This window comes from Pezoporus flaviventris, unplaced genomic scaffold (assembly GCF_033815535.1).
Source record: "Pezoporus flaviventris isolate CSIRO_AGI_PZ_B2104156 unplaced genomic scaffold, CSIRO_AGI_Pfla_v1 ptg000005l, whole genome shotgun sequence".
Lineage (NCBI taxonomy): Eukaryota > Metazoa > Chordata > Aves > Psittaciformes > Psittacidae > Pezoporus > Pezoporus flaviventris.
The window spans coordinates 19,155,614-19,183,016 of record NW_026892553.1 but is presented as its reverse complement, the minus strand read 5'-3'; the positions used below and the strand labels follow the sequence as shown (position 1 = coordinate 19,183,016).

The window sequence follows — 27,403 nt, the reverse complement described above, 5'->3', positions numbered from 1 at the left end:
CTGTTATCAAAACCAAGCTGAACTTTGGTAGAGAAATCACCGCATGAGTTCTCTTCAACTCCTGGGTTTGCAGTGCCCAGGTACTCAAACACCACAAGGGCCATTAGTTTGGCTTTGTATATAACTAAGGTCATGCAGGCATTGCATCTTCCCTCTGTGCTTTTCCTCTTCCTTCTTGCTTCCTTAGCTAATGCTGTTACTTATTATAAGTGGGCTTTTTTTCCCCCCAACCTTCCTTTTTAGTTTCTATTTCTATCGTGCAAACATGCCACAGCAAAGCAATGTAAGCAATGCATAATATATTTGCAGTAATGTATGATTCATTTACTGGCTTTCATAATTAATGGGGCTGTGTTTTACATACACAGTACTTCCTGCATGCGTTTTATGATGTGAACACTTCAAACTCTAATAAAACATAATCCCTTCGAAACAATGGGACTGTTCCTGTGATGAGATTTGTCTGCAGCTGCAGCAAGAACTTGGCGCCGAGTTTATATCCTAAACACCAATTTTATGCTGCTATTTTATGCAGCTCCTCATTCTCAAGGTGGAAATTATTATAATGATATATATTATTGTAGTGATACCGCAGTTGGGCTGGGTATCATCTGCTTTCATACCCTGAAGACTTTCCAACCCAAATAATTTATCTAGCTGCTGTCTGAAGCTCAATAACAAACACAGAATTATGCTGAACCGATGAAGAAACACGTTAGGAACTGTACAGCAGCATCTGCAAAGTATCAGCTAAGTAATGCCAGCATCTGCACCTCCAAACAACTCCTCCTTGCCTGGGGTTTGGTGGGGCTGAGAGCACACGCAGCATCGTGGTCTGGGCCTCAACCCCCTGTTTCCAGAGGTATTTATGCATCTAATTGCCGTCAATGTCAGCAAGAATTGGGAACAGGCCATTCACTTTATTTACACGTTTCTCTCCTCCCAGCAAGGACTTGAGGACTCCAGATTATTTTGCACCCCATGGAGAAGAAAGCCGATGCAGCCGTTTGTGTGTTGTTCCTTGACGCACTGTTCCAGGCAGATGGATCTGGGAGCTTTTAGTTGCCCATCTTCATACTGAAAACGTGAGCAAAATGATTTCCAGCCACAAAAATCTACACTTATGAATGAACCAACCTAACATGAATACATTGAACATTCAAAATGGGTATGAAAACTGGATATAAATTCCAATTTAAGGCTAAAATCCTGTCTGCAGACACTGGAAGCCTGCTTTTCTCCAGCTGAACCCTCATTAAAGCCAATGGACACAAACCATCCCAGCTCAGTGGCAATGTGAGGTCAGGGGATTTCTCTCTGCTGAGGCTCCCAGCCAAACCAGCCCCACGCTGCTCTTGGGGCTGCACTTCACACCTCTGCAGCACCGCCTTGGCTGGCAGCAGGTGAGGAGCATCACCCACTTGAGTAAGTTAAACCTGGGCTTAGGTCTTAGGGGATGGGGTTTGCAGTGTGTAATAGGATGAGACAACGTGGCTGGGACACCAAGGAAATGGCTGCACCTTCAGCATGACTCCAACTCATTGGTTTTATTGGACTTGCATCAGGCTTTTCCTGAGGTATTTGCAATGCGGGTTTTGTTTTTCAAAGGTATTTAAAGCACTGCTTTTGGGCTTTACTGTATCCCTCTTGGTGCTGATGGGTAATTCATGCAGTGGCTGGTGCTGGTTCAAGATGGGGAGCGTGAACCCTGCTACAACAGGGATCTTTTTCCCTTCCCTGACATGGCACTAAGGGAAAGGTGGAAAAACCTTTCAGGTGGAAAAGAATGAGCTAAAGACCTTAAGGCCCAAATCCTGCCATTTAGAGAGATCAATATCACTGTTCCTGTTGGGAAGTGAGATCCCACGCTGCAGCAGCATGGCTCTGATGTGCTGTGTCCCTGTCAAGGGTGAACCTGCTGGTCTCTTGTATTGGGTCTTAGGCTGGGGAGAGGGGCACACACTGGACACCCACCCCATGCATCAGCCTGGAAGGAGACTGATGAAACTGGTTATTCCTAATGTTTTCTAGTTCTGACTGGGGAGCCAGATGGGTTTTTCTCTCATTTGAAGAGGCTTATTTTAGCCTTGAGTTCTGTGCTCTGCTGGATCTTTGGGCTGGGGTTTAGCTCGTGTTTTTTTCCCAAATCTTGGATTAGTTTTGCCTGTTTTGTTTTTTTTTTTACCTTTTTCTTAGTAAAGCAATTGCTAAATTCATTATTTAGAGGACAAACCGCATGCAAATATGTCTGTGCCTCTAAAGGTTCAAGAAATGAGAAGAAATGGAGGGGGGAGGAATCAAGCAGCAGTGCTGTTGTGAAACACCAATATCTGAAAGCTGTGTTTTAAGTGAGTCTCTTTGATAGCAGAGACCTGGGTGACTTCTACCTTTGGCAGGCGACGCTGAAGCTTTCCTGCACCTGCAGCTCTACCTATTTTGCTGCAATCTCAGCAGGAGCTTTTGGCACATGGTCCTTTCTCCTTCTGCCAACAAAGCTATGGGGGGGCTGCAGGGAAGCCCCTATGTCCTATCTGTGCATAGCCCCTGGGAGCAGCAGTGGTGGTGCCAATATTCTGGGACAATGGGAGCACATGAGTGGGGCTTGGCCTCAGCATGGGGTGCTGCCCTCCAGCCCCAGCCTGCCAAGTGCCATGTCAGAGCTCTGCTCGCCAGTGTCAGGGCCTCTGGTGTCCTAAAAGGGTGAGAGCTCCCTGGGACACGTGTCTGCTCAGGTGGTCTCTTGTCCCCAAAGCCTGACCTGCAGCTGGGAGGTCTCTGCCCCTCCAGCCACCTCCTCTCAGCATGGTCCCTTCCAGCACAGCACCAGCTCCAAGTGTGCCTCCAGGCAGCTGGGGTGAAGTGGCAGAATGTCCCTTTGCAGGGAGGTTTAGGGAGGGGGGAACCTGCCTGGCTCAGCTGGAGGCTCCCGGGAATGCCATAGCAGCTCCGGCACACGCAGGGGGCTCGGGATGGACCTGCTGCATGGACTGATGCTGCGGCCAGGAGAGCTGGGATGCTGCTCAGAGCATCGCTCTTGAGGAGGGTCAAAGAGACAAGTTTGGGGGGGGAACTGCCGGTTAAATGAAAGACCTTTTCCTGATGTGGAGCAAAACTCCAGGGGATGTTCAAAGGAAACAGCTAATTCCTGCCCATACTGGGGGGGGCACGACACCACTGGGGTGATGCTGGAAGCTGCATCCCCCGGGTGGGAGAAGAGATGGGTTAGGGACTGGGGTACCCGCTGCAGCACCCCCTGATCCCCTCCACGTTTACAGGCGCCTTGCAGGCGGCTCCTAGGGAAGGGGAGCTGGGGCTTGGGGGGGGCTCCAGACCTCTGCACCCGTGCTGCGGGGCGGGGATGATGTGCGCAGGGGCTTTCCGCGGACGCGGATGTCCGAGCGCTTCTTCCGGCAGGGCAAGTGAGTGGGGCGCCGGTGGCTCCCGGCATCTGAAGTGTCAGGGATTGAAAGGGTATACAATAAATATATAGGATTAATATATATTTCCCCCCTGCACCTCTAAGCCCCGGGTTCATTCGCACCTTTAGTTCTCGTTTTAGGGCGGTTGCACCGCAGCCTCCAGAGCCTTAAACGGGAAATAAACCAGAAATGAATGCCCGCATCTATCCCGGTTTTAAGGCAAAAGGCAAAATCATTTCGTGCCTCCCCGTCCGGCCAGATCCGCTCAAGGACCGTGAGGTGACCCCAGCGTTTGGGGGGAACTTGCAGCCGCCTCCTGCAAACGAGGGGTGCGAAATCTTGTGAGATAAAACGATGGAGAAAAGGGGGGAATCTCTAAATAGGTTGAGCATCAGGAGCCTTTGTGGCCAGGTCGCTTTGGAAGGCAGAGGGGCGTCGGGGGTGCCCGTCCCTCCCGGTTCCCCTTTCCGTGGTCACATCAAGGGATGCGCAGGGCAGGTTTGTGCGCCGTCGCGTCCCCGAAAGGAGAGGAAAAGGCAGGCCATATTAATATAACACTGAACCGCGAAATATTGAATGTTGCTGTACGTGCGCGTTGCCAGAGGTTAGCACAGTTTGCCTGAAAACACCCGGGGTTGGAGGCGGAGGAAAGGGAGGGGGGGTTAATAAAAACCGTTTGCCACTTGTCTTCAATTAGGGGATAGAAATTTAGCAAAAGGGGGGAAAATGCCTTCCCCCCCCCCCCCCCTTTCCATCGGGACCAATAGGTAAAAGAGTCGCCGCTGCAACGATTCGGGGCTTCGCGTTTAAAGCAGGGAGACAACACAGGCGATATTGCAGCGATCGGTGTCGGAGGTGGGGAGGGGGGGGGAAGCAATGAGCCCGAGTGACCCCCGCAGCCCCCAGCCGGTGTCTCATGTCCCCGCACACACCTCTCCGTGCTCCGCCCCTTTTATTCCCCCTGGAAGGGGTTTCTCCACCGGGAGCCGGACCCCCGACGGGCCGAGGGGCTCGGGAGCGCTGGGACGGGGAAAGCCGGGGGGGGGGGGGGGGGTGTGACCTGTAGCTTCCTGCAGCCCTCAGGCGTGCAGCGGTGGCGGGGGGGTTGCTTTGCAAAGGTGGAGTACCCTCGGTGTGTTTCAGTGCCATCGGGGGAGCCCCAGACCGACGGGGCTTCTTCCTCCCCTCCTGTCACCGCATCCCAAGGCAGGTGATGGGCACCTCGGCAGTTAATATCCCCCCCACCGCCCCGATATTCCCCTCATCTTAGTGTCCATGACAAATAGAGGCAACGTGAGGCAGGAAAGGGGGAGGAGGGAGGGGAAAGGCACGCACACAATAGCCAGGCAAATTGTTAGCAACTCCGGCGTTCGGGGAAGCCGGTACTGTAACTGCGCTCTCATCAGTCACCGCTCCTGAAGTGATAGTAAAAATGCATCTAAACATGCTGCGGTGTGATATATAAAAGCACAGCGGGATGAGCTGCTTTCCAAAAAGCGACTTGGTGATTGGATATGCCTTGGCATGATTGACAAGAGCTTAGTTTGGTAAAGAGAAGACACGCAAGCTTTCACAGCGGGATTTCTTTTCTAAACTATATCACACTAGCCTTTGAAAAGCGCCGCACACTCTCAGGGAAATAAGGTTGCTTTATAGTGCGCTGACATTCCTTTAAAACACAACTAAGATCAAAACAAGAAATAAAATGTGTTCCAAACACAATGTTTTAATTAGTTTATTCTGCGCATTTGCTTTTATCTGGTGTATATATCACGGATCCCCACCCTTTAATTAAAACAACTGGCTGCCTATACAACAGCAGAGACAAATGCTTAACTTTCTGCTTTGTAGCTACGAGCGAGCTCCATTTACTACAAGAGTTTCGAAAATAAACGTGGATGCGGTGAAAGCTTCCTGGGATGGGCGAAGGTAGCGGGAAATGGCTGCTTCCCGGCTTGGAGAGCTTGCGGGGATGAGCAGCCCTGCCCGCAGCCCGGCTCCCAGCCTGGCTTTCAGTCCTGCTCGCAGCGCTGCCGGGGGATTTAAACGCAACGAGGGCACGGAGGTGCCTTCATCTGGGAGTCGCAGTTGAAGGGCTGCGATGGGGCTTTTGGTTTCCTTGGTTGATTTGGGGGGGGTATTTTAGTTTCTCTCTCTTTTTATTCCTTCCTTCTTTTTCTTCTTTTCTTCCTTTTTTTTTTGTTTGTTTTCTTCCTTCTGTTTTTCCTTCCTTTTTTTTCCTTCCCTATTTTTTCTTTCCCTTTTTTCCTTTTTTCCTTCTTGTTTTCCTTCCTTCTTGTTTTTTTTCTTCCTTCTTTATCTTACTCCTTCCTTTTCCCTCCTTTTTTCCCCTTTTATCTTTTCTCTTTTCCTTTTCTCTTTTCCTTTTTCCTTTTCTTTTTTTCTTTCTCTGTTTTTCCTTTTGAATTCTTTTTTTTTTTCCTTTTTTTTCCCTTCCTTTCTTTTTTATTTTTTCTTTTTAAAGATTTTTTTTCGGTGTCGTCCCCATCAAAACCCAGGTTACCGCAGACGGACCCCCTACGCAATCCCCCCCCTCACTTCCCCCTCTCTCTGGCGTTCATCACTCGAAGCACCTTTTCTATCGCCATCTCCCCCGCCTCTGCCCGCCAAGGTTCTCGCTATGGAACTGCTCCTCCAGGGCATAGACTCCTTTCCCCCTCCATAAGCACCCCGGTTACAGGGGGTAATCATGTGGGGGTCCCGCCGCTGCCGCTGCGCGCCCGCGTCCCGCAGCGCGGGGCCTGTGCGGGGCGGTGGAGGAACCGCGCTGTCTCGGGGTATTCGATAGCGAAAATAGAAAAGGGGGGTTGTTCATCGGCCCGAAATCAGGGGATTTCGGCAGCAGGAAGGGAGCTGGCTCTGCCCGAAACCCCGCGGGCGGAGGGTGACCCGCCATGGTGCTGACCTGGCCACGGGAGAAGGGGGGATTTGGGGACGAGCCCCCTGCCCGCGCCCTTGCTGTTACTGGCCCCAAAGCTTCGAGTGGGATTTTACCGGCTCCCGTTGAGGGGCTACTTAACCCACGGAAGCGTGCGAGGGCTGAGCCCTGTTCCATGGCCGGACCCCGCCGGGGCTGAGGGCTGGAGACGCCGGGAGGGATATGGAAAGGGTCGGACCCGGGACGGCGGCACCTCTTTAGCCGGGAGGAAAAAGAAACAACCGAAGGGTAAAAGGGAATGGAGAAATCACCCCAAGGGGAGCGGAGGGGAACTCGGTTCTCTCCCCGACACCGTGGGGAAAACCCCCGGCCATTGAACTCGGAATCTGCAGGCGATGTGGACAGGAGGATGCGTGATGAAAGGCGAGCGGTGGAAACCCCTATTTTCTTTTTTTTTTAAAGACTTTAAATCGTTCAACACTTTCTTCCAACACATCCTCGGGGCTGGCGAAATCATAGCAGGGATGTCGGGTGGTGGGAGACACCGTCGGTGCCCGCTGTGCCTATCGGTGCTCCGGGACGGCACTGCCGGAGCTGACACTGGGTGCGCGGCACGACCGGAGTTCCCTTGGCCTGAGCACACCTGCGTCCCCCCGAGGGTCTGCTGCTCCACCGGGAGGGCACTGCATGGGTCTGCCGGCAGCAGCTCCCGGACCGGGGCAGCGGGGTTTCCATCTGCCCACCCTTCAGCTCCGGGCTGTGCCCAGTGCTGGGGAAGGAAAGCTGGAATCGAGCTGGAAGCGCACCCCGGGCTGCAGTGTCGCCAGCGCGGGTGTCCCTGCAACTGCCCCAAGACCTGCTGCATGCTGGGGGTGTCCCCAGTACAGGCTTGAGGCCGCCCACCCTGGAGCCCGGTGGCTCCCCGTGGCTGGCCCTCGGCAACTAGAGACCGCTGCCTCCGACCCCAGGTGGTATCGGTTAAAACGGGGTGATGTGCAGCCGGGGAAAGGGTTTGTTACCGGGGCTTACACCTGCTGTGAGACCCTGGGGCGGCTCGGCGGGGGAGGCAGGTGAGACTGCAAGCAACGAGGTCCCCCCGGGTCCGGGGGAGGCTGAACCGGGTTTGATTTGAGGACGGAGCCCCACGTCCTCCGCGGTGCGCCAGGGACAGGGTACGGGGTTGTGCCTGGAGACCGTCGGGGCCCCACAGCCGTCGGGGCCCCGCAGCCGTCGGGGCCGCTCCGCGGCGCCGCCTCTTGCCCGGCCCTGCCTGGCGGGCACTGGAGGGGGCCGCTCCCGCAATCCCCGCTCTCGGCCCTGCTGCGGGGCCGGCAGGTTTGTGGGGGGGAAGCATGGACAACCCCTCCCGCCTTCCCCAGCCTCTGTCCCCATCACCTCCTCGGGGCAAAGAACGGGCGTGCTGGTTTCAAGTCACACACCCCCCCCGGGGTAGGAGGAGGCCGAGTGGCTGGGTCGGGGCTCGGAAACGGCCCCGGCACGCCGGGGAAAGTGCGGTTCTGCCGCGGCCGCTGCTGCCGGGCGGGCGGCTCCCGAGGCCGGGATGCCTCCCCGGAGCCCGGGGCTTGCGGTTGCCCCTCAGGGCTCAGTCACGCAGAAAGGCTGACTAAAGTCTGTGTCCTCCGCAAGAAGAGGGACAATAGAGCCACCCTCCGGGTCACAGGTCAGCTCCTCGCTGATTGAGATATTCGCCACTTCCCCCACCCCCTCTGCCCCGCCGAGGCGCGGGGGGGAATCCAAGGGGGTGAGGATGCTCTCGGCCGGGCCGGGGTGCCGAGGGCCCGGCTTCCTCCTCCTCCTACTCCCGCTCTGCACCCTGCTTGTACTAACAGGGGCTTTCACCCTCTTTCCAGAGGGTGTCCATCCTCGGGGTCACCCTGGTGCCTGGGCATCCCAGGGCTGTGCCCCTCTCCCCGGGCTTTGCTTCGGCTTCATCTATTCTTCAGCACCTTCAACTCGTCCTCATGGTTTTCCCACTCGTTTCCGAGCCTGACGCGTGTTTCCCAAGCAGCTAAAGGGTTATTTTCTTGGGGAGAAGGGGGGGAAAACTTCTCCCCATCGCCACCAAACACGCCACAAACCCCCGCCTGGACGAAGCCCGTTGGCACCCACATTTCCTCGCCACTCTGGTCTTTCAGCTTGCCTCCGCCTGGCCTTTGATATTCCTCGCCCCCTCCCCTCGCCGAAGTTCAGACCTGTTTACTCCAGCCCGTATCTCTGAAGTTCAAATGTACATGTGCTTCCCCTTTCGCTGAGTGACAGCTACAATGGAAATGTCTCGTTCGCTCCTGGTTTGCATATCATTACACAGGAGATGCAATATGTTTATGGCAGGAGAAAAACTACTTGTCTTTACGCTTGTTAGGGATATTCATTTAACTGCGATGCAGCGCGGTTTAAAAGCCATTTAGGGAGCAGGAAATACTCCCCTCGCCCTCTGGCTCGCAGGTCGAAGCGGGGGATTTTTGTCTCCGTTTCCCCGGATCGGTTTTGCCTTTTCGCCGGGGGGAGCCCGGTGCGGAGCTCCGGGTCCGGGGCACACAACGGGGACGGAGCACTGAGGGATCCGAGCGCGGAGGGACCCGCACCGCCTTGCAGGGGTTGTGCATTTCTGTGGCTCTTAAATTCCCAAATCATCCCAAAGATGTAAAAAAGGGGTGTTGGAGGAGAATTACACCAACATCCTGACGTAAAGAGGGGCTTCCTCCGCCTTCCCCTCCGGTGGGGAGCACGGGAGCCTGCGGGAGCGACTACTTTTCCGGTTGCTGTTGTTTGCAATTGAGATTGATTCAAAAAAGAGAGACGCGATGTTCCCCCCCATCCCCCGCCGCCACCTTTGGAAATTAAATTGGGGATCGCTCAATAAAAATGGAATTTACTCAAAATGGTAAAATACGTACGAAACATATTACATGCTCTTTTTAGTTACGAAAGCGATGGGGGAAAAATATCATAGGCCAGACCGGCAATGCCCTTTCAAAAAGCATAATAATAACATATATAAAACCCTCGTGTTTTATGTAATTTTAGGTCTCCGAGCCATTAAATTTCAGCCCGGAAGCAATGGGGGTGTCCATCCCTCCCGTGCGGGCACCGCCGGGCTCGCACACCCCGGCGAAGTTGGCCGAGTAGAAACTGGAAACGCATCAACCAAGATTTATGGGTTAATTGCTGTGGCAAAGGGCCGCAAGTGCACTGCGGCTGGCAGGACCCCCCCACACCAGCCCAGAGCTACGATCGCTTCTTGATTCCCCCTTCATTCCCCCCCCCCCCCGGGACGCTTTTCCCGCAGCCCAGCTGGGAAATCTTTTCCAGGATATTTTTCCAGGCAAAAATTCCCCCACATTTATAATTTTTATAATTATTATTTTTAGCTTCTCCCGCTTCGGAACCGCGTTGGCTCCTTCTCCCCAAGGCGCAAGGTACCCCCCCTCCGAGGGCACCTGAGCGGGCAGCCCCCGCTCCCGGCCCCGGCGCATCCCGTTTGGGCTGGACAATGCCACACGTGAGGCCTCCCGCACAAGCAGGGGTCAGTCGCCCTCGGTCGCCCCGGGTCGGCGACTTCAGAAGCGCTGCCCTCCCCGGCGCTCAGCTGATGGGCTAATTGAATTATGCCCTTTTTCCCCCCTTATTTCCCTTTTATTTTAGGGGCTGGGGAGGAAGGGGTGGGGGGGGAGTGTTGTTGTTGTTACCAAGAAAACCCAACAAGTGCGGGAGGTCATTAATTACCCGCCCTGCCCTTCCGCAGACGAGCAGGTCTCTCTCCGCTGCCCCACCGCGGAGGGACCGCAGGTGGGTGTCCGGGGGGCCCCCCAGCACTATCCCGCTTCCCCCGAGCTCCCGACCGCGCTGCGATTCTTCGGGTCACCCTCTTCTTCCTACGCGCAAGAGCCGCGGGCGCGCAGCGCAGGTTCTCCCCCCCCCTTCTTCCCTGTCTCTTGTAGTGCGATCGTGCACAAACGGCAGCGAGGGACTCACCTTCAACTTTGGGACTGTTCGTGGCGGCTGTGGCCTGGGAAATTTGACTGTTTGACGGGCTGGAGTGTTACCTCTCGGGGAGGTTTTATATCGGTGGCGCTTTCTTTTTTTTTTGTTTCCCTTTTTTTTCTTTTTTTTTTTCTTTTTTTTTCCCTTTTTTCTTTTTTTCCTTTTTTTTTTTTTTAACTTTCCCTCCCTGCAAACCCTAAAATAAAGAATGCGAAGCCTTTCCCGGGGTTGATGGGGGGGAAGGATGTGAAAGAGCCGCGGTTATAAAGCGCTGCTTGACGCGGGCTCTCAATGCGTCTCTGAACTTGATCAGATTTTACGTTCCCCGCCGAGCGCCGGCGGCGAGCCCGGGCCCTGCCCAATGGCCGGACTCGGGGGCTCAGCACATCTCAGGATATTACAATCACAGCCATCTTTCTTTCTGCCTTTTATTTCCACTCTTGCTCCCCATAGTTCTTTGCAAATGCTTTCCAGAACAGAAAATGAGTGGATTTATAGCGCTGTCTGCAAGTGATAATTATTCCAAGGCAGAACGTTGCCTTTGCAAAATGAAATTAAAAAGAAAAGGGGAAGGAAAAAAAAAGCGAAGGAAAAATATAAAGGAAAGAAAGAGACGGGGGGAAATAAGATAAACGGGTGTAGGACAAACAAGGAGAGGGAACAGGCGCAGGGCCGGACGCTGCTCCGCGGGCTGGCGATAAGGGGGGGGCTCACGTTGCGGACCCCCCGCCGCCCTCCCTGCGGGGCCGAGGGGGGGGAGCGGTTGGGTCAATAAAGGAAAAAAGAAAAAAAGAAGAAGAAATAGAAAAAGGGAAAATTGAAATAAATAGAGATTAATGGAATGGGAACGGAAAACCAGCCCCGGAGCCGCCGCTTCGGCTTTTAACGGGGTTTCGGTTTTGAAGCACCGCAGCGCCCGTGCGCCTGCCCCCCGCACCGCCCAGGGCGGGCGTCCCGCCTGGCGGGGGACAACGGGGGGGGGGGGGGGCCGCGGCTCGGCGGGACACCCGAGGGGGGGGGCTTTATGATGGCAGGGGGGGTCCCAGCGCACGGTCCCGCAGTGGGGCACAGGGACATGGTGTGTGCATTGGGGTGTGTGCATTGGGGTGTGTGCATTGGGGTGTGTGCAGTGGGGTGTGTGCACTGGGGTGTGTGCACTGGGGTGCCCGCACCGCCGCCCCCCCTCCCGCCCCGTCGGGGTTCCCCGCCGCCCCCCTCTGTGTTCCCCCCCCCCCCCCGTTTTACCTGCGAGGCTTCCGCGCCCAATCAGAGTCCCCGTCGGCGCGGGGCTCGTGCCAATCAAGCTCCTCTCCGCCAATAGGCTGGCTGGCGATGGGTCAGGTGACGCGGCTGCCGGCGGCTCCCCATTGGCGCGGCGCGGCCTGGCCCCGGCGTTGGTTTATGTGCGAGGCGCGGGCGGGCGCCCCGTCAGTGCCCCGACGGCGCCGAGCGGCAGCGAGCGCGGCCGCGCTGCCCCTCGCCCTGCTGCGCCGCCCGGCCCGGCCCGGCCCAGAGCGGGGGGCGGGCGGCTTTGGAGGGGCGGGGGGAGCTGGTTGTGGCGGTGGTTGGGTTTTGTGTTGGACGGGGGGTGCTCGCTCCGCTGCCCCGCTCCGCGCCTGCCCGCAGCGGGGGGCGTGGGGGTGCGTTTTGGGGTGGTTTTGTACTTTTTTGGGGGCGGGCGGGAGGAGGAGGGGTAAGGGGAGGAAGGGGGGGGTCAGGCTGCCGCCGCGCCGACGGCCCCGCGCCCATGACGATGCTGCTGGACGGAGGGCCGCAGTTCCCGGCGCTGGGGGTGGGCGGCTTTGCGGCTCCCCGCCACCACGAGATGCCGGGCCGCGAAGCCGCCGCCGCCGCCGGCATGGGGCTGGGCCCCTTCGGGGACTCCTCGCACGCTGCTGCCTTCAAGCTGAACGCGGCCCCGCACGACCTCGCCGCCGGGCAGAGCTCGGCGTTCACGCCGCAAGCCCCGGGCTACGCCAGCGCCTTGGGCCATCACCACCATCACCACCACCACGCCGGCCAGGTGCCCTCCTACGGCGGGGCCGCCGCCTTCAACTCCACCCGCGACTTTCTGTTCCGCAACCGCGGCTCCGGTATCGCGGACGCCGCCTCCGGCACGGCTCAACACGGGCTTTTCGGCGGCTCCCCCGGCGGTTTGCACGGCCCCGGCGGCATCCCGGACACCCCGGGCTACCTGCTGTTCCCGGGGCTCCACGAGCAGAGCCCGAGCCACACGTCCCCCAACGGGCATGTGGACAACGGGCAGATGCACCTCGGGCTGCGCGGGGACCTCTTCGGGCGACCGGACCCGTACCGGGCCGTCTCCAGCCCCCGAACGGACCCTTACGCCGGCGCCCAGTTCCACAACTACAACCACATGAACATGAATATGGGCATGAACGTGGCGGCCCACCACCATCACCACCACCACCACGGCCCCGGAGCTTTCTTTCGGTACATGCGCCAGCCCATCAAGCAAGAATTGTCCTGCAAGTGGCTCGACGAGAGCCAGCTCAGCCGGCCCAAGAAGAGCTGCGACAGGACTTTCAGCACCATGCACGAACTGGTGACCCATGTCACCATGGAGCACGTCGGGGGGCCGGAGCAGAACAACCACATCTGCTACTGGGACGAGTGTCCGCGGGAAGGCAAGTCCTTCAAGGCGAAATACAAACTGGTGAATCACATTCGGGTGCACACGGGGGAGAAGCCCTTCCCCTGTCCCTTCCCGGGATGCGGCAAGATCTTTGCCCGCTCCGAGAACCTCAAGATTCACAAGCGGACGCACACAGGTAAGGCCCGTGACCCCCGTGTGTGTCCCCAACCCCAGTCCCCTCGGGGCTCGGCGGGGGCTGCGCGGATGGATCGGCTGCTGCCGGAGCGGGGGGTGCGCGGCGCTGAGAGGGGAACCGCAGAAACGCTCAATGCGATCGCATTTTCGGTGCCTTCCCACCCTGGTTATTTTACGGTTTAGGCCCCATTGCCGCCTCCCCGAATTAAATCAGCGAGACTTTTGTCACAGTGGTTTTATATTCAGCCCCGTCTTCCCTTCAGCCTTCTGTACGGGTGGAGGGAAGAGGAGGGGAAGGCAGGAAGCAAACGTATTTAGGCTGTATCCTCAAATACATCTTGTAACGCTATCGGAACTGCTGAATTTATCCCGGGTCTTCTCCCTCCCTGGGCTCACCCAGCTTCTGTCCCCAGTGCGGGCCTGTTGGGAGGTGAATTAAAAGTAATAAAGGCTGACCCGAATTTCTCCGATACACATAACAAACCCTGCTGTCCGTCCTCCTTCATCTGCCGTGGTGCTTGTGCACCCCCAAGGTGGGGCGAGCAGGACAGAGGCTCTCCTGGGAGGATGCAAGCTGGCATGGAGAGGGGAGCATCCCTCCTTCACCCTCTCTGAATTTCGCAGGTGAGAAGCCCTTCAAGTGCGAGTTTGAGGGCTGCGACCGGCGCTTCGCCAACAGCAGCGACAGGAAGAAACACATGCACGTCCACACCTCGGACAAACCCTACATCTGCAAGGTGTGCGACAAATCCTACACCCACCCCAGCTCACTTAGGAAACACATGAAGGTAATCACCCCTGCGCTCCAGCCCTTTCCTCCCTGAGCAGAGATGCTCAGTCGCTGGCGTGCTCAGGGCCGGTGCCTGCCGCAGCGCTCCATGCTCCCGATGGAGCACGGCCTGAGCCATTCCCGGGGTTTAGGCCGACGCTGGAGCACAGCTCAGGGAAATGGCGTAGTTTCTTTTTGTGCTCCCACTGTGCCCAGTTTACAGATTGTGGCTGGGTCCTGGAAGGCTCTGTAACTGCAGCCGCCCCCCCCCCCCCAAGTGCCGGCACGCTGCAGCCCCTCATACCGGGATGCTGCAGCAAAGTGGCCAGGAGCTGTGGCAAGCATTAGCCCCGCTGCTCAGGGTGAGCAGCAAGGCATGAACTACTTGCCTATGCGAACCAAGCCGCTGGACCCCAATGTCCCTTTTGCATGGGGGAGCAGCCTAACCCAGCTCAGCGGGACGGTGGGGACCGCGAGCTCGCTCCCATCTCTGCCTTTTGGTTTTAGGTGCACGAATCCCAGGGGTCGGACTCTTCCCCTGCAGCCAGTTCGGGCTACGAGTCCTCCACTCCCCCCGCGGTGGGCTCTGCCGGCAGTAAGGACTCCACTAAAACGCCGCCGGCCGCCCTTCAGAGTAACCCCGGCCACAACCCTGGACTGCCCCCCAATTTTAACGAGTGGTACGTGTGAAGGCAGCTGCTGCCCGGCTACAGACTGGACCAAACGCATTGGGAACGAGGGGAAAACAGCAATCAAGGACAAAACCAAGCCAACTGCAGCTCGCTCCCACGGAAATGGAGTTTCCACACCGATGACCGCATAGGGCTACACCTAGTTAATGCCAGGAGCCGGGGGGGGGGGGCTTTTATTATTATGTTATAATTATTCCTATTTTTTGCAAGCCCAGACGCTGGACTAGCCATGTCCTTTTCTCAGGATTAGATTTCTCTTTTTTCCCCTCTTTTTTTGTTGTCATTTTTTGCAGTTGTCTGATATTTTCCCCATTCCCCCCCCCCCCCCTTCCTTTCCCAAATCCCTCTTCCTCCGATTCCCCACTTTGATTTTTTTTTTTTTCTTCTCCATTTATTTTGCTTTTTTCCTTCTTTCGGTGGGATGTTGACATGAGGATGAAAATTCTCCTTCGCCTTAGTGGTGATTGTTGAAACTTACAGTCTTAAACCGTGCCAAAGTCCTGTTATGTCTTGAACTTTCCTCTCTAGCTCTCCTGCTGCTTCTTTCTCTGCTCTCCTCCTCTTTCTCTCCTTCTCTCTCTCTCTCCAAGCATTACACTTGTGAATGTATTCTCGTCTGATGGGGTCGGTCAGTATTTTTCAGGATGAGGATGTGGTGTTTATTCTACCCAGATTGTGACGTTTAGTATTAAACAGTTGCCTTTTTGTAAGAACTTTTTTTATGTAAATACATACCCATGATGCCATATTTATCGTTCGTAATTTAATTATTGATACAAAAGTGCCGGGAACTGAACAATATTTATGGGGGAAGAAAAAAAAATAATAATTGTTTTCTAACAAAAAAAAAATTTACAAACAGAAAAAAAAAAAGAAAAAAAATTAATTCCAACTCTGTACAGCTTTTGGTTATAACTGCTTTAGCATTAAAAGTTTATTGTTTTGGAAAGAGCCGTTTCTGACCTCCTCCGGGGGCCGCGGGGCAGTCGCGGGGCCGGTTGGGCGCTGCCGCCGGGGCCGGGCCGTTGTTTCAGCGCTGGCCACGCCGGGGGAAGCCGCCTCCTCGCCGCCGCTTCTTCTTCTTCTCCTCCTGTCCCTTTGTCCCTGGCCAAGCGCTTCGCTTCCGCCACCTTCCCGAGCGGACCGAGCCGGGGGGAGTGGGGCAACGGGGGAGCCTCGATGGGGAGACTCCGACGGTGAGTACCGGGGGGGGGGGGCCGGGCCCCGGGGTGCTCTTTGGGGGGGACCTCGGGACTGCTTCGCGGCGCGCTGGGCTTTCTCCGTTATCGTCAGGTTTTGTTTTGGGTTTGTTTGGGGCTTTTTTTGTTCTTTATTTCCAGGATGCGGACAAACCTCGGGAGTGCAAAAGAGGCGCCGCTCCCGAGAAACATCTCCGGAAGCCTCAGGCAGCCAGAGCGACGGTGACCCCCTCCTTCCGCCTCAGACCTCCGGCCCCGGCGGGGATGCAGACGGGCTCCTGCACCGCGGACCGCGGCAGCGTCCTGAGCGCGGCCCCGGGGAAGAGGCAGGACCCGCACTTCGGGCTCCGCACCTCCGCTGACCGGGAGAGACCCCAGACGGCCCCGTCTTGAACTTGACTTTTGAGGCACTGCGGGAGGACGGGGCGGCGGGCCGTCCCCTCCAGCCGGGGCCGCTCGGGTGAGCAGCCCCTGAAACCTTTGCATGCTTTAATAATTGGGTTTGAACAATTGTACCCTTTCCTACCTCCTAAACAAACGAGCAACAGCAAGTTTTCGGACAGAAAAAAACGGGAAAAGTGGGTCGCAGCCTCTAGAAAAAAAATACATTAATGTATATTTGAGCATCCTGCTCTAGTGGAAGGTGTCCCTGCCCGTGGAAGGGGTTGGAGCTGGATGAGCTTTAAGGCCCCTTCCAACCAAAACCGTTCTGTGATTCTATGTTATATACCCCAATCCCAGAGCGCGTTTTTCGTTCCTCACTACCCAGCCTGGCCTCATAAACCAGTGCCCCCCGAGGTGCCCCTGCAGACACGGATCTCCGCTGCTTTCCTGCTGGGAAGTCTCTCTTGCTGTGCACAGAGCCGAGCCCCGGGGCTGGACGCGGAGCGCTGCCCGGCCGGGCCCTTCCCGATGGGGCGAATGGGGCCGCTCCGCATCGCGGGGGAGACAAGAGGAGCAGAGCAGCCCGGGGCCGTCGGGTTTTCCTCGGACACCCAACCTGGGTCGTGTCTGCATCGCTCCGGACCTCGCCAGGCTTGGAAATGAGCCGGTAGGTTCGGTTTCGTTACTGCTTTGCTCGGAACGAGGGGGGTGCGATGGTGGGGGGGAATCTGCTGCTGCCAGTCCCTGAAACGCCATTCCAGAGCGGGAGGCTCCGCTGTGGCCGGAGCTGCCTGGCCGGGGGACCCCGGTCCTGGGTGCAGCGTCCCCGGACCTCGGAAGAGCAAGGCTGTGGATGCACGTCCCGGCCCCGCTGTGTCTGGTACCAGGGACCCTCGGGCAGTGCCGGTGTTCCTGCCCTCCTGCCTGCTTCCTTGGGCTGGCAATGCAGCCCCGGCCATTTTTATTGCTAGGAGTTTAAATGAGCATCCTGAGCATTTGGCTTCCCTTGGTAGCCAGGCAGCACCCCGGCCGGGGGCCTCCCCAAACTGTGTGGGAAAGAGGGGGCAAACTGCTGTGTGCACCCCACTGAGCTCAGGGACTCCGCTTTCCAATCCCCCCTCCAAGAAAAAAAGCAAGTGGGGCATAGATGGGGCAGTGTGTGTGCCTTGGGATGGAAGAATTGGTGCAGAAAGGGCTGTGAAATGCTGTCAAAGCAGGGGCTCAGCACCAGCGCTGTGAGGTGAGGCAGAGGGCCTGTGCCCCCCTGAGCATGGCACACTGTCCTGTGGGTGCTACTGTCCCTGCAGTGCCTCTTCCCCACTGCTGCTGCTGCCCCCAGGCCTCAGGGGGTGTCCGGGAGGAGCTGTGGCACCTTGTGGCTCTCATGGGCAAGTAAGAAGGGTTTTTCTGTAGAAAGAAGCATCTGTTGCCCATTACAGGATGATCCTAGAGTGGGAAAAATCCCTTTTTGCAGCATTCTTAGGCTGGTTTTGTGAGTCGGGGTGAGGCAGCTCATGATGTTCAATGCCAGGGCCTGGCAGCAGGGACCTGAGGCCATCCCCTGTGCTCACAGCTCGGGCGGAAGCGTGACAGTGCCGACCGGGGCAGGACAGAGCAGGCAGAGCAGGTGCCATGTTAGCTCAGTGTTTCGTGTGTCGTCAGTAACGGGTCTCATGTCACAGCCTACAAGAGTCCCAGGACTGTTCCCAACAAGGGGCTGTGTTCTGCTGGCCTCCCCCAAGCCTGGCAGCTCCCTTGGAGCTGCTGCGCTCGCTTGTGTGAGCGGAATTAGATGGATTTGTCCCCAAATAAACACAGCTCGGGATGGTTTCCTAAAAGGGGTAATGTTGATTCATTGTGCTATAAAGAATCTAAGCAGAGGCAGGCGATGAGCTGGAGCCATTCCTCCTCTGCCACAATGAGGCATGAGTATTTTGATGCATTTGGAGTCACTGTCTTTTGTGTATCGGTCTGGGTGTCTGCTGTAACCCTCTGTGAATAATATGAGTGGGTTTTAAGCTCTGTACATGCTGTTAGCAGCCAGAGCTTGCACACAGTGTGAAGGCAGTGTCCTGAAGGTTGCGTTCAAGTGTCTCGGTGCTACGGCACCAGGAATTAAGTTCTATAGGAACTCTGCCGGCTGTAACACTCCAAAGCAGTGGGTAGGGTGTAGCATGGTGTGTTTGCAGTTCTGGTTCAGTAATATAATGGGGCCAAATTAAAAGCACCGAGCACTGACACTTTTAGCTGAGCCTAACTTTCATGGCTGTTTGAGAAACCATCCCTGTTATTTATGCTGGTAATAGAAGCAAACCATATGGAAAAATCTCACTGCAGGGATGCAGCCCTATTTTGGAGAGGTAAAACTCCAGAGAAAGCATTGAATAGCTAATGTTATTATGGATTGTGCTGAAGGAAACTGTGTCGTGCTGACTAATCTGTACATGCCCTGAGCTAAGACATTTTGTTAACCTCACTATGCTGTTTGTATGGGTTTAAAAGATGATGTATGTCTTGCAAGTGCCTGCTCACCTGAACATAACTGCAGGCAGTAAAATTGCTTGTGTAAGGGCTCACGCTGCTGAATGAGGATGGTAAAGCAAGGACCTGGCCTGCCACTGTGATGGGAGATGGTTTAGGATGGCTTTGTAGGTATCTGTTCCGTGCTGGAGGGAAAAACCCTCTGCAGAAACCAGGGAGGCCGTTGTCTAAGGAGGCACAAATATACTTTAATAGAAGATGCTGATTGTTATCCTCAGTGAAGCAGGTTATGTGCTGCTTAGGCTTTCTTTTAGCTGATGCTTCAGTTGTGTTTCTCCATTTCAAATGTTTGTGTGAAAAGAGACCTTGACAGAAAAAGGAGGAAAAAAAGAATTTAGCTGAATGAATTTGTTTTGGCAACTTCTTCAATAGTGGCAGCTTTGAAATTGCCTTTGAATGGGTGAGATGTGAAGTTCCTTTCGAGGGAGACCCAGCCTGCATGTTGGGCATTCGTTCTCATGTATGCAGGGCAAGGCAGCCTGGTCTGGGACAGTGGGAAACTCGGAGAGGGGGAAAGCCATCGGCTGGAATGGGACTGGGGAAGCTGGACAGGCTTAATGGCTGAGGAGCATAAAGGAAAAGTGCAGAACAGGGCTGTTCCCATGGTTTGTCCTTTTTCAGAGCATCGTATAATCCCAGTTTGGGCCTGTGATAGCCCCATGCATACAACATGGATCTTAGGCAGGGATTTGGGGCACTTGGTGCGGTGGAGCAAGGGGCCAGGTAGAGATCCCAAAGCTATTGAGGAGGTTGTGCCCTTCTTGGCTTCCAGCATCACTGTGCTCAGGCAGAAACTAGTCTGTGGGCAGGAAAAAGGTGGAACATCAGCAGGGTTGGTTTGGTATGAGGGGAAAAACGTGTTTCGTTCTGCAGTGGGGCAGGTGCAGGGTTGTTATTGCTCTCCTGCTTCGGAGGGAGCAGAGTGGGGTTTGGAGCAGGAAAGAGCACTGTGCTTTATTCACAGGCCAGGACACGGCCTTTAGCTGGCAGGGTCACAGCAGGGAGGAAACAGTCAGGCTTTTAGCCATGGGCTTGCTGCATTTGTGTGCCACTGAGAATATCCATTTGGGAAAATAGAGCTACAGCCAGAAAAGCTGAAGAGGTGGTGCATTGGCACATACATTTGCTTTAAATAAAATTACCTACTTACTTATCTCTTTAAATCCCCCCCCCCCCCCCCGCCCCAGTTTCACTAAGACATTATTACAATGCAAAATTGTGTGTTGCTTTATTTATTTCTAATTTTAAGTATTTTTTTACCACTTTCCATGGGTTACACAGCTTCATTCTGTTACTGGTGTGGGCTAGAAGATGATGTTGTTCTTTTTGTTTGCCTTTTTCTAGTACTCGTTTGCTTTGTGCTTATTTTCTTACCTGTGCTAGTAAAAGACACTTGAATTTAAGGTTTCCACCACTTCACTGTATTCTTACTGTCAAAAAGGCATTTTATATTCTGTTTGCATTTAACACCCCATTAACCCACTGACTTGAGTTTCTCAGTTACTATTGATACCCTCAGATAAAAGTGTTGAGATTGGTGAGAAGAACTCAATCTATAGGAAAAATTCTGAATTTGGGCTCAAATCCTATCTTTAATTAAGAGAAAAATCTCTGCGCAGCAGTCGACGTGACTAAAGTTCCTCTGATGGACTCTGGCTGCTCACTGCTGTGAGGGCTGAGGAAGGCAAAACGTTTCCCAAAATACTGATTCCCCCCCCCCTTAATATTTATCAATTTTCCCATCATATCTATTTTTACTAGAAAGAAGATGCTGCAGGAGCTTGCTGAAACTGTCAGTCTTTAAATATTTAAGACCATGTTCCAGACACCCAATTTGCTTAATTTGGCAAGGTTCAGAAAGAAAAAGGAAACGGATTCATGTTTTATCCCCCTTTTTCTCTTATTTTTTGTCAGTGTTGTGACCCTCAGAGGCCAGTTTCTATTTTGCCTTTTTTTCTTGGTGACAGGCCATGTACCTGTGGTTTAAAGTGGAGCTTGAGCTCAAGTTTTCATGTAATAACCTAATTCTGTGGATTGACTTACATTTTAAAGAGTGATGCTGTTGATAATATATTGTAAGAATTTGCAATACTGCAGCAGAAAAGTATGGATTTAATTTTTAACCATGGCCTGCAGAAGCACTTTAAAATAATGCAGTGAAAAGAGAGAGATTTACTTCGAGGGCTTTGCACCACCCTGTTTTGAAGCCGCGATACCGATGTGACGTTGCAATCTGTTCCTTTTCTTTCTGTTTCCTTTCCGTTCTTTGCTGATGTGGAGGAAGAAGGCAGGCAAAGGACCAAAGGAGTTGAAACTGTGCCTTGAAGAGACTCCCTATACCTCCAGGAGGACGCTGGGCTGAGATTGAAATACAAATGCTCTGTTTGGGCTTGCTTTATGTTGCTGAGGACTTGATTTCCGAGGAGTTCCCCGACCGTTTAAAAATCTCAGGTTAGAGATTATCTTTAATTTTTTAATAGGAAAATAAAATTAAAAAATAAAACCCTGCATTAAGTAATACCCATTAATTCCTTCTTGAAATCACAGGCTGACACAGGGCATATTAAGCATTATAATTTGATAAAGAACTTACTAGTTCCCCGTGCTGTAGGGCTGAGCTCTGCAAGCCTCGCCTTGCAGCCGTGGCTTCTCAGTAAGCTTAATACACCAGAACGGCCCATGTAAGCTGTATCAAGATGTCTGTAATCAGAAGACAGAGAAGAATACAGCGGGCTCATATCTGTGCCTGCAAAATCTAATAGTCCCAATTTCAGGCTGTGGCCACTTACTCAGCTTTTAGGAAATTTATAAGCCAAACTCGAGCAGCTGCAGTGTTAAAGTGAAATTCTTTGTTGTCGTTGAATTTTAATCCAAGCTAGGGGAAGGGGGAAAAAAAAAGAGAAGTATTCTAGAGAGAACAATAATAAGCATCTTAGTTTTATCACACTTGTATTTCTAGCTTTCATTGTTTTGCCGTAGGATAAGAAATAGTTTCCTTCCAGATAGACAATAAATCACAGTGAAGGAATTAAGCCAGCATAAATGCCCCCTACAAAGTTTCAAATCACATCTTCATCAGCACAGCATTAATACCCTGAAAAATACGTTTTCTTCTTGTCAGTAATTTTCTGTTCTTAATCTCGGTCAGTCTTTTACATGAAAGCTAGTGGTGAGTAAATCGCGCCCGCGGCGAAGCTGATGCAAGGAAGGGGCATCGGAGAAATACTGCGTTTCATAACCACAATCACTGGAGCATTAGGAGAGCAAACATGTGGTTTTATGAACATAGTTATAAATATTTAAACATGCAAAATGAAAATGTTGCTAAATGTCTGGTTTCCATTATCTTTCGATGAACGTTTTCATTCTTGGAAGCCTTGCTTAGCTGTCTGCAGGGAAGGATCACCACCCCCTTCCCCAGCATGAATGATGCGCAATGCGAAAACGTGTTAAAATGCACAGTTGTTTGTAATGTCTTCTACCAACGTGGAAGACATTCTACCAAATTTGGTATTCTACTGACTCACAAAGTATTCTTGCCCAACAAACAGGCCAACCACCCTGCTTCTGTCAGCAGCTTGCTCTGCTAGACGGTATGAGGAATCTAAGGATGGTTTGGAAAACAGAAGATGTCACTCAGCGAGCTTGGAGTCGTGTCCTGCCACCCTTCCTCAAGCAAAATCCCTACAGAAGTCAATGCAAGATGTGGCTGCTGATTTTATCATTGCTAACGTGTTAGTTTGAAGTGTCAACAAGTGTCGGAGCGTTCTGTGTGCCTCCATGGAAGGGTTGGGAGGCTGCGGTAAGGAGTTTTGGGGTGGGAAAGCCGGGGTCTGCTCTTTGGCCGGGCTCCTGTGGTGGTGTAGGGCTGTGCCTTTAAACCAGGATGATAGCAGGCCGCGGCGGGTATAGGTTGTGCAATTTCACTTGCGTGAGTGGAGGGCTGTGGGAAAGCAGAGGCCATGCTGTGCATCACTGCTCATAATAAGGCAGGTGTCTGATTCCTGGGATCCAGCGGAGTCAGCCGCCTCTCTTGGCTTCGGTTCTCCCCCATCAGTGCACCCCACAAGGCTCCGACTGTGCCGCGTATGTCATGGGAGAGAGATGCCAAACGATTTATTTCTTTATTTTAATACGCCAGGAAACCCATTTTAGATGTAGTCACATATTGAATCCTGACTGCCGTGAGGTTGTGCCGCGCTCGGCATCCCGTGCTGGCACATCGGCACGCATGAGCCTCCTGTTTACTATTCCTCCTGCAGTTGCTCCCACCAATAAATCTGCACTTGCTGTAGCCAGGATGGAAATCTTTAAGACAAAGGACTTGAATGAGAAGGGGTTTTTTTTTTTAATACTGTGATAGAGTAGAAGGCCCCAAGCTGGGGGCTGAGTGCATGTGTGAATGCTGACCCCCTTGTCTTGGTGCTGTCTCCTGCTAGCACTGTATCAGAGACTGTAAAAGGACCCCCAAGGCTGGTATTGCCCCATTTCGATTCTTGCTCCTGTAACTGCAGCAAATCCTGAAGAAATGATGGCTGAGACGTGAACTTGGAGAAGAGAGTGGAAGAGCAGGCCATTGGGTAAAGCAGGCGATGCCTGGGGGGGCAGCACAAAAAAACGTGGGAATGAGGAAAGGAGGAACAAAAGAGATGTGGGCTGGCGAAGGAGGAATAGGGGAGTGAAAGGCGGCTGGGCTGGTGCAGCAGCGAGGAGCTGCTCCTTGTCCCTCTGTGTGAATACATCCAGCTGAGCCTTTCGCATTGGCAGGCTGTTCAGGCAGAGCCCCCACAACAGTGTGTGAGTCTCTGGAGACGTGCAATGGATTTGCCCTGTGGGAAGCAGTGTATGGTGCTCAGGGTGAGGGACCCTTCGTGCTACCCAAGTTTTGGTTCCTGCGATGAAGCTGTGTATGGCATTGGTGGCACCGGTCCCGTGCCCGAACTTTGGGATGTGGCTGGTGATGGAGCCCGTTGGCAACCCAGACCTGAGCTGCGAGGGGGAAGGAGAGGGCTGGCTTCCTGCAGGCAGCTTTGTGCCCACTGGGCTCGGGACCAGAGGGATCCTCAGGGAGCTGTTGTTGCCCTCCTACTCTCCTCCATTCCTGGAGGGATTTGGGCTGGTTTCTCAGCAGCAGGCACGATGGTGCTGCTCTGTATCCACTTACGTCAATGCAGACCTTTCCATGGACTCCAGTCTGGGTTGGATCAAGCCTTGCATGATTGCAGCCCTTGTGCATTTCAAAACTGTGTTAATCTATATCTGGATCCCAATGGGGGCACTCGGGATGAGCCGAGCTCAAACAATCCTTGGCAGGAGGGACGGACTGAGTTGGCAAGGATTTTTGTCCCATTATTGGTTACTTGGAGGAAGGATTGTACGCACCATTTTAATATATGACAACTTGAGGTCTGTCATCTTCAGTGTATTAGAAAAGCCTCATTTTTAACACATCCCAGAGGCTTTGCAGCTGGATTGAGGCTGCACACCAGGCGTGGGCAGAGGCATGGGGCCGTCTCTCCATCTTGTTAGGCTCTGAAAGACTTCTCCCACCGTTGGGAGACCCCCAGGCTGCCCACCTCTCACTCCTGTCTGCTGCCTTTGGCAGGGGAGGTGGAAATACCAGGGCGGAATAGACCAGTAGCAGTGCAGCCCATAGAGCAAACCATGCTGAAAGCTCTTCTCAACTGGAGAAATCCGCCTGCATGTTCCCAGCAAGTTAAGCCAGGGTGTTATTTAGCTCAGAGGAGACTTGTCTTTCTGCAGTAAAATCCTCAAAACATGTCCCAAAGGCCTCGAAGGAGATTTTGCTTTCTCTCAAGCCAGTTTGCTATTTCTTCTAGTGAAAAATCCAGATGGGTACCTCAGTTGAAAACTGGCTTGTATCAAGTCACCTTTTTTTGCTTTCTCACTCTGGGTTTTCAAAGTATACAAATTCATTGTCATAAAGACATTTCAACAAGATTATTTAGGCTTGTTGTATCAAGCCCAAGAAATTCTGTCCAAGTGACTCAGAAATGGTGTGGAAGGATGGAGGATATTTGGATTGGGTTGGTTATGGAGGGAGGAAGTTTTAAAACCAAGCATTGTTTGTATTTTTACACCTTCAGTCCTTAGCAAAGTGTTCCCTTCTACAACATCCCCATAAAGAGAAAGCTGAAATCATCAGCAGAAGGAATAGGTGTCAGCTTAGACAGATGACTGTGTTTCTGGGTAATTGAATGCCATTTTAATATCTTGCTTTTAATGCAGCTCAGAGAAGGGTTTGATGGACAAGGCACTGATGCTTGTGAGCCGGAGTTCAGTTGTTAGGGTTATGTCAGATATTGCTTTTCACAGACAACTGTAGTTGCAGCATCAGCTCCCATTAAGTGTATTAGGGCCTCTGAGGTTCAGGGCTAGCACGCACCATATTTTGTAGCCTTTGGTTTTGCTTCTGTGCTGACAAAACCAGAAGGTCTTTGGTTAACTTCTGACCACTGACATATTAAATGAAGATGAGCGTTTGAGCAACATCAGTGATTTCAATTGACTCATCAATTGCTGTTGCATAGCAGTCCTCATGTTTCACTTTGGTAACAAGCTGATCTGCCACATCTGATGCCAGCAATTCAGTCCTTCAAACAAATGACATGTTTGATAAAGAAATCTTTTAAAATTCATTATGCACTTTGGCTTTTGTCTTTCCTTTTAATACAGCATCTGTTGCAGCCGGGATACATTCCTTGATCGTTTCTGAGTCTGCAATTATTTCTCTGCCTGCCCAGTGTCCCGGAGATGTGAAACGAAGCTGCCATGCTCTGCTGCTGAGCCCTGAAACTCCACACAGACATTCAATTTAATCTCTTGGAACAGACTGCATTAAAGTCGTGTCATCAGTGCACACTTGTGATAAAAAGACGACATGAAGAAAGACACTGAACTGAAAGGCTCTGCTTTGCTTTTCTGGGAAGAAAATAGGATATCTGTCCCTTCATTTGTTTCACGGATTCCTTGCATTTAAATTCAGCAGAAGGCTTCAATTGTCTAAACTTTATCCTGAGCGTTTTTTGTCAGTGCTGGAAAGGAATACAGTTAAGTGTTCCATGGGGAGTCTGATAGAAAAAGCTATGTGCAGTGTTAATGAGTTGGGATGGGGTCATTCGTTTTTCCATATAGAGCCAGAAACAAACACAGGACGCGAGGAGAAATGATCTGCAGGGATCCACTGATCTGTGGTATGGGGTGATCCTGAACTTCCACAGCCCTTCCAAAGACTCACAGAAGGATCAAGGGGGCTTTCAGCTTAAAGTGCTCCCGTGTGCTTCAATCCTGCTTCATGCCAGGGCTCCATGGATAGCTGGTGCTGGAAGAAATGACAAACGTCTTGGGTGCCACAAGAGATTGCATCAGCGTTACTGATCCTCACTCGGCTGGTTACTGAAAACGCATCAAGCATCTCGATGGGTCAGACTGCTAAATTTGTAGACACGGAGTGTCAGGAAGCCTTTTTGTCATCTTAGTACCATTTAGTATATTTGTCCTCAAGTTCAAAGCAATCCCGGCCTCAGACTTGTGATATTTGCTGCCCTTTCCCCTTTCTGTTGGCTCAGACCTCTTCCCTTTGAGGTCAACATCAAAATAAAGACGTATGTTTCCTTAGCCTGGCCATGGCTCTGACTCTTTAGATCAGCAATCCTATAGTCCATATGTCTTCCCATCTGTCAACTGGCATTTGAAGCCAGCTTGCTCCTCTATTCTTTCAGACAAGTGTGAGAATCAGGAGTTTCTTTAATGATGGTTCCAGGCCTTAAAGCATTTGCTAAGATACTACCTATTAAGATCCCTTGATGGCACCTTGAATAGACATCAAAAGCAACTGAGTTCACTCCACAAATCCAAAGCTGTCAGTCAGTTTAGGGCATTCAGAGAGGGGTGGGGAGGGCTCGGGAGGGCACCGCGCTCCCGCAGTTAGGAGACAGGCATGGGAAGTCCGAGCCTGGTGTCGGATGTGATGGGAGCCAGCAAACAAGAGCTCTGTGAAATCCCTCCTGTGGTGGCTGGGGCTTTGCCAGTGCCAAGTGGGCTGGGGGCTTTGCTTGCCCTGTGTGATGGTGGCAGCCTTTAGGATCTGAGCTGCGCCTGGCTTTTTGGGGCCGCATCAATACCTGTGTCCCTGCTGCTTTGACTGGGAGATGATTCTGAATCCTCTTGTAAACAGAAATCTCAGAGTACAAAACGCTCTTCTTGTAAATAATTATCACCAGGCAACAATTTGTCTCTTGCACTTTGGAGAGCCGCTCATAATGGGAATCTGTGTCCTGCTTCACCACTGGGACTGCATGAAAGGCAATATGGAGAGATGCTGCCTGCGCGGTGCTATCGCAGCAGAGCGGCCTCTCTTTCTGAGGGCACAGTTTGACTTTCAAGCTTCCCTATTTTAAATGCTTGTCAGGAGATGCTGCAAAACCCTTCGAATATTTGGAGGGAAGTGTTTGCTCCGGTGGTGCATTTCCTCAGGTGACTGTGGTAGCTGAACTAGTGGGAAGTTGTGGCCCTTGATTCAAACCTAAAACCCAAGGGCTGTTGGCTGTGGGAGCCTGAAACTGCAGGGTGCCCACCATGGGAAGGGTGGCAGAGTGCATTCCCCAGGGAGCCTCAGCCAGTGCTAACCAACATTGCTCTTTATGGGACCCAAATGTCCTGAGAAGAGCTGAAAAGCCCCAGA

General features: G+C 53.1%; 1 protein-coding gene and 2 long non-coding RNA genes across 3 annotated transcripts in view; 2 read left to right on the top strand and 1 right to left on the bottom strand.

Annotated features, from left to right (window-relative positions):
• The window catches only part of LOC133265562 (uncharacterized), a 377,264-nt gene that overhangs the window by 290,084 nt on the left and 59,777 nt on the right, over positions 1–27,403 (bottom strand). The gene's annotated exons all lie outside the window — the stretch shown is intronic.
• On the top strand, positions 12,003–15,288 carry ZIC3 (Zic family member 3). Its single transcript, XM_061446205.1, has 3 exons — positions 12,003–13,115; positions 13,739–13,902; positions 14,391–15,288. The coding sequence occupies exons 1-3, from the start codon at positions 12,071–12,073 to the stop codon at positions 14,571–14,573; spliced, it is 1,392 nt and encodes a 463-aa protein (XP_061302189.1). The 5' UTR covers positions 12,003–12,070; the 3' UTR covers positions 14,574–15,288.
• Positions 16,225–26,319, top strand: LOC133265560 (uncharacterized). The gene is made up of 3 exons (XR_009742017.1): positions 16,225–16,234; positions 16,544–16,825; positions 25,396–26,319. It is a non-coding gene; the product is annotated as an uncharacterized LOC133265560 (long non-coding RNA).